This window comes from Vombatus ursinus, unplaced genomic scaffold, assembly GCF_900497805.2.
Source record: "Vombatus ursinus unplaced genomic scaffold, bare-nosed wombat genome assembly UNPS02014863.1, whole genome shotgun sequence".
In the NCBI taxonomy this organism is placed as follows: Eukaryota; Metazoa; Chordata; class Mammalia; order Diprotodontia; family Vombatidae; genus Vombatus; species Vombatus ursinus.
In genome coordinates this window covers 8083382-8093821 of record NW_020954641.1, presented here as the reverse complement: position 1 = coordinate 8093821, position 10440 = coordinate 8083382, and the positions used below count along the sequence as shown (strand labels likewise).

The 10440-nt window shown below is 38.3% G+C and overlaps 1 protein-coding gene across 3 annotated transcripts in view; it reads right to left on the bottom strand.

Annotated features, from left to right (window-relative positions):
• FBXW11 (F-box and WD repeat domain containing 11) overlaps positions 1 to 10440 on the bottom strand; it is an 89104-nt gene that overhangs the window by 35631 nt on the left and 43033 nt on the right. For 2 of the 3 annotated variants that reach the window (XM_027841832.1, XM_027841833.1), the window contains one exon: positions 867 to 929. The exons of the other annotated variant lie outside the window; for it this stretch is intronic. In XM_027841832.1, coding sequence (XP_027697633.1) covers positions 867 to 929 — 63 coding nt within the window. The remainder of the gene's footprint in view (positions 1 to 866; positions 930 to 10440) is intronic. 3 annotated transcript variants of the gene reach the window in all.

Genomic DNA, 10440 nt, shown 5'->3' with positions numbered 1-10440 from the left:
CAAAATGACTTCTTGTCCTTTGTGCTCCTGAGATTCCTCCCTGCTCTAAATCTGTTACCCTATAATCTTTCTAACAACTGTGTTGGTCTATTACTCCAGCCTTTTTCCTACGTTTTACACTCAACCCTTTCTACTCTCACTTCCACAGAATCCATTTGGGTTTAAAAAAAATTTTTTTCATATGAAAGTTTGTCGTAGTGCTACATTGCTACAAATCTGCTTTCCTTATTTAAATTGTACAGAGCTCAGATTGCTTTTGTTGTTAATCTTATTTATGATGAAGGATATTGTTTCTGTGTGTAAACATGGGAGCATGACCTAGAAATTCCAGTAACATGGGATTTCACAAAAGTCTCACTCATGCTGGAGTCAGAAACCTCTTTAGCTCAGCGTCACAACCAGAGCACTGGCACAAACAAGAAAACTTCAAATAAGAAATAGGAAGAAAAGTATAAAAAGAAAGGGAATGAGGATCAAAGGGGAAGAAGACAGAATGAGGAAGAGAAGCATGGTAAGTCAATGGCCAAGTGTCACTTCTAATAATCATTTTCAGTGGCACTTGTGTCTATTTAATTAACAAGATCTATGAGAAAAAAATAAAAAGATGTATGGACAGAATATTTGAGGCTATTTCCAGTTGCACTGCCAAAAAACTCCAAAGAGTTTTTAACTAATCCTTAGGTAGTAGGATAGATTTAGAAAAGGAGAGAGATCATCTGGTCTGGTCCCCTCATTTGCCTAAACAAATGTGAATTTGGATATTCTCTTAAAACAGTAGAGCACAATGAAGAGAAAAGAAAAGCATAAAAAAAAAAAGTAGGAGGACCAACTCAATTCACTATCTCATCTGTAAGTATTGCTCCTACCTGCCATAGTGTATTTTTCTTTGGGGACTCATCTTCATTCTGATCCTCCATAACTGACGTGTTCTACGGGAGAAAAAGGTTATTTTGATTATACTGAATTTTTCAATTCTAGACAGCTACTCATATCTACCGAGTCATTAGTGTGGGAAAAAAAAAACACAACTAAAGCCAACAAGCATTTCTACACACTTTCCCCCAAAATATAAAGACAGCCAATTTGCCAATGCATATTCAGTTTGCAGCTAACACATGCCATCCAGCTTGGGGTTGGAGGAGGGGTGGGCAAGTTTGGGAGGCATGCTCATCTTTTTCATCATTCCTGGATTAGTAGTTCTATCACCAAAACAAGCATACATATCAATGCAGCTCTTTTCAAGGCTGAGCATGCTCAGTTGACAGATTGGTGAAGGGAGGGAGCTTTCCCTTAATCGAAAATGAATGCCTCTACTTCTGAGGAGTCCTCAGTACTGCTCAGACTTTTATAGGCAGCAGCTAGATGACTCAGTGGACAGTCCTTCCTGAATTTGACTCCTACCTCAAACTCTTACTGGTTCTATGAGCCTGGGAAAGTCATTTAAATTCTTAGCCTCAGTTCCTTCATCTGTAAAACGAGTACAATAATAGCACCTATCTCACAAGGTTATAATGAGGATTAGATAAGATAGCAAGGTATAACTCTTAAGGCATGTATAATAAACTATTAATACATATTATCTGGGATTTCTGATCCATCCAAATGGACCTCCCCAACGATTAGAAATGACAGTGCATTTTGGTGCCCCTTTTTTGGTCAGCCTTGTTTCCTCAAAATAGGTATCACCACGGGGTAGAGACTATGTTCTTTTGTGTTGTCTAACAAGCACAGGGGGAAAAGAGGAGGGAAAGGGGCACAAACCCTTATTGGTACAGATAATAAGTTGGCTGAATTAATAGGCGTCAACCAATATCAATCTGGTTTTCCTTGGTGGGGGAGGGGGAGTCATCTTTCTATTCTATTTACAATAAAAATATTAGCTCTATAAAGAAATACTGTACAGTTGTGATGAGGCCCTTTAAAATCATTAGGGTTAGAAGGAACCTGAATAAATTTTGCAAGATGAGAAAGCTGGCCATGGATCCTAGGTCATGAGGTTACAAGTAACTAGAGGTCATCTAATCCAAAGGTGCCAAACCAGCTTCCAAGAGGCATTTCAACAAAAGGTGCTTCCACTTTCTTTCCTCTGTCTCATTCCAGAGACACTGCTCCTTCCAAAGTTGCCAGTGATCTCTTAGCAGCCAAATTCAAAGTCTTTTCTCAAGCCTCTTTCTCCATGACCTCTCTGCAGCCCTTGACACTATTGATCACCCTCTCCTCCTTGATTATTCTCCCCGGTTCTCCTCCTGCCTTATGTGACAGCTCCTTCTCAATCTCCTTTGCTGGATCTTCATCTAGATCATGCTCTCTAACCATGTGTCCCTCAGAGTTCTGTTCTGAGCCTTCCTTTCTTCTTCCTTTGTACTACTTTACTAGGTGATCTCATCAACTCCATTAATTACCACATCTATGCTGATGATTCTCAAATTTATCTATCCTGCCCCCACTAAGTGCTGACCTCCGATCTCCTATCTAAAACTGCCTTTCAGACACCCCGAACTAGACGTCTACTTTCTAGTTCCAAACCCTCCCCACTTCCTATTTTTCCTAATAAAGTAGAGGGTATCACCATCCTCTCAGTCCCTCAAGCTCACAACCTAGGGGTCATCTTTCATTATCTCATACCTCCCCCACTGACACCACCACACTCAATTTGTTGCCAAGGTTTGTGGGTTTTATCTTTGCAACATCTCTTGAACACACTCCCTTTTCCCTTCTGACATTCTGGTGCAAGCCCTCTCACTATCTCACACTTGGACTGTTGCAAGCCTGCTGGTGAGTCTGTCTACCTCAAGTCTCTCCCCACTCCAATCAATTCATCCTCCATTTGGCCACTAAAAAGTGATTTTCCTAAACTGTAGGTCTGACCCTGTCACCTCCCTACTCAATAAACTCCAGTGGCTCCCTATCACCTCTACAGATCAAATACAAAATGTTCTGTATGGCAATCAAAGCCCTTCATAACCTAGCACCCTCCTATCTTTTCAGTTTTCTTGTACCTAACTCTCCCACCATGTACTCTTGGATCCACTGACATTTGCCGCTTTGCTATTCCATGAACAAGACAAATTCTCTGCTCTGGCATTTTCTCTGGTTGTGCCCCATGCCTGGAATGTTCTCACTCCTCATCTCTGCCTACAGCCTTCCCTGGCTTCCTTTAAGTCCCAACTAAAATCCTATCTTCGACAGGAAGCCTTTCCCAACTTCTCTTAATTCTAGTGTCTTCCCTCTCCTAATGATTTCCCATTTATCCTGTATGTAGTTTGCTTTGTATATATTTGTTTGCATGTTGTCTCCCCAATAGATTGTGAATTGCTTGAGGGTAAGCATTGTCTTTTGCCTCTTTTTGTAGCCCCAATGCATAGCACAGTAGGTGCTCAATAAATATTTACTGATTGATTGAACAAAAAAATAAAAATACAATAGAACATAGATAATGTTACTATCTGGTTTTCTAGGTCAGTATGCAGCCTGCAGGTTATATAAGGTATAAAGTGGTCCCCATTTTTGCTTGAGTTTGACATCACAGTATAACCTTGTCCAAGGCAAGAATCCCATCTGCAATACTCAAGGACTGGGAAACCCTTTACACTCAATAGCAGCTCATTAACTGAAGTTTATTCATTCGATACTGGCCAAAATTCGAAGTTTCATGAAAGAGAAGGTAAATGGTAGTTCTAAGAAGGAAAGGGGAGGGAATAAACCTTTATATAGTACCTATTATGTGCCAGGCACTGTGCCAAACACTTTTTACAAATACCTCACTTGATCTTCACAACAACCCTTCGAAGTAGGTGCTGCTGTTATTATCCCCATTCTACAGTTGAAGTCACACAGCCAGTAAGCGTCCCAGGCAAGCACTTTATCCACTGCACCATCTAGCTACCCATTAGTATTATGTGTAATAGAAAATTACAAGAGGAAATGATGTCCTTTCAGCTCTAAAAGGCCTTAATTCTATGGGCTACATACATGTTTTAAACTGAAGTGAGAGCACTGGATTTTGAAAGCAAAAGACTTGTATTTGAATCTTTAATCTGTGCTACAATTAAGCAAGTTCCAACCTCTCTGGACCTGTTTCCTCATCTACAAAATGAAGGGACCGGACGGGATGGCCTCTAAGCTCTTACCTTCCAGGTCTAAATCTATGATCCTATCAAAGAGCATTACTCAGTAGTCCCCAGCACCTAATTTAGATGCCAGTGCTTAGAAATTAACATATGGTATTATTCTATCTTGATGGATCTGTAATGACAGTATCCCATCACTCAATTTCTTTTCTTTTATGTTCATATTCCATTCCTGTCTATGCTATGGACATCTTTGGTATTTTCCCCAAATGGTATTTTCCACTTGGTTCCTTCAAAACACTCAATATTTACTTTTGCTTGTCAGTTACCTTCTCACCATCTCCCTTGCCAGGATGCTAAATATCCATACTCCCTTATTAATACTCCTTTACAATTCTAACCTTAATCAAAACAACCTGGGCACTGCTCCAGGAAAGACTTAATCTACTTCCTATGGCCCCACTTGCCATCTCACGACATTCTAGATAAGGAGTTCTTAAATGTTTTTGTTTCAGAATGTTTTTAAATGCATAAAATGAAAATACATAGGACTATAAAGGTTAGTGAAAATAAAGTTCTCATCCAAGAGCAGAGTCCCCTAGAAATCTATATACAGACTTACACAAAGAACCCCTGTTCTAACCAAAATGCCCTTTGCCCTCCCCTGGTCATCACCACCCTCTGTCTATTGTTTCCCCTTATTAGAAGGCAAACTTCTTGAGGACAAGGATTGTCCAAAGCCAAATGCTTTGGATATATTAAGTGATTAATAGTTTTTTAATTCAACCTATCACAAAAATCCTGACTGAAAATCATAGTATCATTTTCTCTCAAAAGGATTTCCAACAAACAGCATGGCAGGACTAAAGCCATATTTGGAAGTTACTCTTATAATCAAAAAATAGTTTCATAGACTATGGGACAAGGAACTTGAAGAATTCTTGAGGGGTATTTCTGGAAAAGGAAGGCAGGGAGAAGGCAAGTCACTCCTCAGTGAATAAAGGAAAAGGAAAAAGTTCTATCCTAATTCTCACTCCCCAGGAGGGCTGTGCATTATTTTTCCAACCTCATTTATCTCTGAAGGCTTAGTAATTAAGAATTAAAGAAATCTCAACTGGACTTAATTAAATTCTATTTTATAGAGAAATATTTAGGTACCATTCACACCTCTTTGGCTTATTTTATATCAAGCCCTCCTAGCAGGTTGGCAGCGAGGAAATCTCTATGCTCCTCCCTTCAGAATTGCTGTCTGGAAAAATATCAGGCCACAATACACACCCAGCTCTCTTATTTTAGTTAAGTGTCAGGAGGAAAAGAGGAAATTGTCATGGAAAATATAGTAAGTTACTTTCTCACCTCTCTACACAGGTTAACTTTCTCAGCTTGAAATATAGTGGGAGGAGGGAAATGAGATGGATATAATTCCCTTATACTGGCCAATTTGGGGTAATCATGATTTTTAATCCTCAAAGACACAAGGCAAAATGTCAAGCTTCCAAATTAGATAAGCAAAGATACTGAAACCCCCAAGCAATCAGGAAACTCCTTCAGTTAAATGTGCCGAGTAAAGAGGGAGAGATCCAGCTTGGGTCACTACAACTTTTGGGAAAGGCAAGTTTTTGGAAAAACAGCCTTACCTCTCCTCTTAATTGTCTTCTATACGATTTCTACCAGAAGATATAACCCGAAAAACTAAAAGAAGTTGAAATTGAAGCCATCCATTTTCCTACTACTTTCCAATTGAAGATTTAATAAGAAGTTATTATATGTATGGACTGAAATGTTCATTGATAGAGCCCTCGGCAAGAATTCGGAAGACAGGTTCTAATCCTGGCTCTACCTTCCATTCTTACTAGCTACTGGTCACAGAACTTTGGACATTGACACTAATTATCTTCTTTATGTCTGTTTTCTCAGCTCTGAAAAACAGGTGGTATGACCTGCCCAGCCTATTTCGCAAGGTTGTTATGAAGATTATAATGAATGTGAAGCCTTTTGTAAACTATCTAACATTATACATATAGGAAATATTACTATTCTGCCTCTTTTTGGAATAAAAACAATCTAAAAGAGAGCTACAAGAGTCTCAAGGCTGTTACACTGGAAAAAAAGAAAACAAAGAAAAATGTCACTGTCCCTCCTTTTCCACTATTCTCCCAGACCACTGTTTGGTACTCTTCAAAAGATGACTGCATGGTGGCATGTTAGACAACAAAATGGTGTTATTATTGCTTTGAACTGCAGGGCTTTGGGGTTAAAACTAGGATGCCTCAAAATACTATTTACATCACAGAAATTAATATAAGAAATTTATTTTGGGACTTCAAACATCCATCTGTGTGACATATTTGACCAAGCAGAACAAATTTAGGTGGCGATCCATTCCTATTGTGTTCCTCTATCTCGAATCCTATCATTTCATATGTATCTTCTAAGGACAAAATGTTTACAAAAAAAAAAAAACAAAACCCAAACCTATGCTGGTCAAATTTTCTAATAAGATAAGAAGTGAACAATAGTACATACGCTTTTATTTTGGTACCAATATTAGGCTTATTCTCAAGATTGCTTTCCCAACATTCAAAAGCAGCATTAGTACCAGCAGCTATTTTCCTTGCAAGGATAGCATTCCAAAGAATGACACTTCCAAGATGGTCCAAGTTTCTCTATCAGTTGGGTGAGCCATTTAGAATAGCAGACACTATAAATTTTGTGGACAGTTAGCTCAAATAAATAGAGTGTAGTGTTGGTGAGGCTATGGTGTCTTATTGGATTCACATATGGGCTAGTTAGCTTAGTAAAAATCAGTCATTAAGACTGACCAAGTGACTTACAAATAAGTACCACTAATATGGAGGGGGTGTAGAAAAGCATGTCAGGGCATTACTAAGCACTGGTAAAACAACTCATTAGGATGGGCACATTAAGAATGGTTAAAACCAAGAGTACTTCAGAAGTGCTGGCTTTCATTTTCTAGTATAAATGAAGTGATGTTATGTCTTCTGCAAACCTTAAAACACTATATAAACATCACTCATTGTTCTTGTTACTGATATATTAAGTGATATAACATGAGTTATTATTATTATTAATGGGATCTATTCCAGTGAAAAAGTGAAAACCAAATTCAAAAATGAATACAATTTTTCCAGTGACTTCAAACTACCAAAATAGGAATGTGTTCACATTTTTTTTTTAAATTTTTTCCTCAAAAGACTTTTTGTCAAGAAAAGAGTTAAGATGATAAACAGTCCCATGGCATGTTGGTACAATACCACAGTACTATGTCTCTTGTTTGGAGCACCTTCCCTAATTGCAGGATTTCCTTTCCATTACTGGCCACCTCACTTAAAACCCCAACAACTTCTAAGGATGATGGCAATTCCTGATGCCTCCCCTGCAGCTCCTGGAATATTACTGCTTTCCCTTTTATTTTTTTTTTTCAATGGGCACAGGCCTGTAATATCATATTTCACCAGCAGGTGACACCATCTAACAGACTGATGCATCTCAAGCCAAAAATTGTTAACCTCAAAAGCTTTATATTATGTAAAAAGAATTAGTTCCCTAGCTCCCAATTTGTAATCAAAGTTACAAGCTTAAAGGTCAGTGTTTTGAGGATGGGTTGAAAAGGCATGGCCAAGTTCATAGCCATGCTCATTGTTTGAATGCTATGGGGGCAATGGAAACGTATGAGAAGAGTCATACCCAAAAAACTCTACCAGAAGCCATGGTGTGAATTCACCCGGTTTCTTTAAAATAGAAAAGGAAATAGAGCCTGGCCATATCAAAAACCTAGTCAATTGATTCAATCCAATTTAAAAAAATATTTAAGCTCTCATCATAAGCAAAGTACCATATAATCAAATATAAGAAAAAAATAATATAGTCAGATCCTACCCTCAAAAATCTTACTGTCCACTGATAAAATATGTACATGAAAGAGTAAAACACAAAGTAGGGAGTTTAGGAGAGATCAAAGTGTTCTATGGGAATGAAGGAAGGGATAAAAACCAGGGGGATCAGGGGAAGACTTTACAAAGAATGTGGTGCCTGAACTAAGACTTGAAGGAGGATAAGCAATTTTGGGGAGAAGCAGCATGCTAGGATTGTGTGGATGCATAATGGTGGAAGAGATCATATCACATTACAGAAAAACTAGTAATCCAGTTTGGCTGAAATGTAAAATTAATGAAGAGATGTTATGTTAAATGAGGCTAGAAAGGTGGATTGCAGCCATATTGTGGAAGGTCTTTTAAGTTTTTGGTGAAGGAGTTTAGATTTTATCCTTGAGGCACTAGGGAAGACCCTGAAAAGCTTTTAAGCACAGTAATGGCATGCCTCAGCAAGATTCTGTTGGCAGTTATGTGAAAGATGAATTGGAGAGGGCAAAGACAGGCAGCAGAGAGAACAATTAGGAAACTATTATAATCATCTAGAAAAATAGTGATAAGGGCTAGCGTTGCTTCTTCTAGAGCAGTGGCAGGGCATGAGAAGAAACAAGCATGTTTGGGAGGATGGTGATACTCTCAAAAGAGATAGGAAAAGAAGGAAGAGGAACGTTAGGGGCAAAAGATAAAATACCACTTTGGATGTTGAGTTTGACGAGCCCACAAGATTCAGACTGAGTTGTCCAGCAGGGCCAAAAACATAGATGACTCATCTGAGTAGAGATAATTAAGATAAAGACATGGATGGTAGGAATCATCAAGGAAGAAAGTACAGGGGTGATCTGTAGGAACCCAAATAAAAATATTTTGATGATTATTCTAAGGGTAAATAAAATGCTAAAATTGGGGTACACACCAGTGTTTGTGAAAGATACTACTACTAAAGAAACAGAACACAGAGTGTACATGTAATACCACCGGTTTAACATTCCCAGGACAACAGGAAACAAAGAGGAAGCAACTTGGCGAGAGCAATATATTTGGAATCAGCCACCTAGAATCAAATCCCACCTCTGTCATAATTGCTTGAGTTCACTATGAGCAAGTCACTTAACATCTCTGGGCATCATTTGTGAAATGAAAGGACTGGAGGAAGAGCAAGGGGATCAATCAATGGATGGGTTCTAAATTCTCTTCTATATCTAAAGCTATGTTCCTACAATATTAAGGGTCAAGCAGTAAAATTCCTTCATTTTACAGATGACGAAGCAGATCCCAAACGGTTCAGTGACTTGGCTAAGGTCACACAATAAATTAGTGACACAAGCAACTCAAGTATCCTGACTTCCAAAATACAATGTTCTTTGTACTTTTTCACAGTAAATATGAGAATTACTTAAAGAAGCCCCAAGAAGCAAGAATCTGTCATCTGAATAAGCAGTAAGAGAAGGTGCTGATCACATCATACAAACAACTTAAGCACAGCATTTCTCTTCATTCCCAGTAATAATGGGAGAGAAGGGAGGGTGGATTGGGGGGGAGGGTATCTTAGTATTTCTACCCTTTGGTTTGTTCATGTGAGTCACTACTGGCTATCTATAAATATATTTGGCAGATCTTTAGGGCTAAGGTGGGCAAAATTTCAAAAAGCAATCCTAAAATTTCTCTGCAGTTGCCATCCTATCTGTGATGTATCAAGTATGAACTGCCCAAGGGAAATTACCTGGGGAGAAACTACTGTCCCCTTCTTATCCATCAGGTTCCCCAATTCACATCACTTGCATAATGACTTTCAAAAAGTTGCTTTCTCTTAAGCAGATTAAGAAGTTAACTAGTTATTAGGCATTCTAGGTTGGGGGAACAGGGGATGGGCACCATGGGGACAGATGTTTCTAGGATTCCAATTCAATTTATTCCCAACCAACAAGTAGGCCTTTAGAATACATTTCCCTATAGAAATAGTGTTATAAATGGTGGCTAGTAATACACTCATAAGGATTCCCTGACTGAAGCTGTTTTTTTCAATACAATAGTCAGACCACATCATTAAGTCCAAAATGCTACTTCAACTTATTTAGGTCGATGATTCATTCATAATAACATAGTTCCTATGGAATTAACTGTTCTGGTAATGATAGCTGGCCTAACATCCTGTTTCTTCTGCAGGGGGAAAATATTACTGAGATATGTCCATACCTGGAATAGTACTTTTAGGGACTGTATTTCAGTTACAATAGGGAATAAATAGACATTTATGGGAATACCTGGAAAAATCACCACCATATATATAACATTTCTATAGGAAAATATATTCACATGACTGTCTCATAAAGAAACCTTTGGAACAAAGCTTTTAATAAGTTGGGAGATTATATTTGTCAGCTGAAATACAGATGCTTTAGGTCAGTAAATTCTCTAAGTTAAAAAATAATAATAATAATGTTAGTCCTGTAGTAAATCCCCATTCATAAAGAAAGACT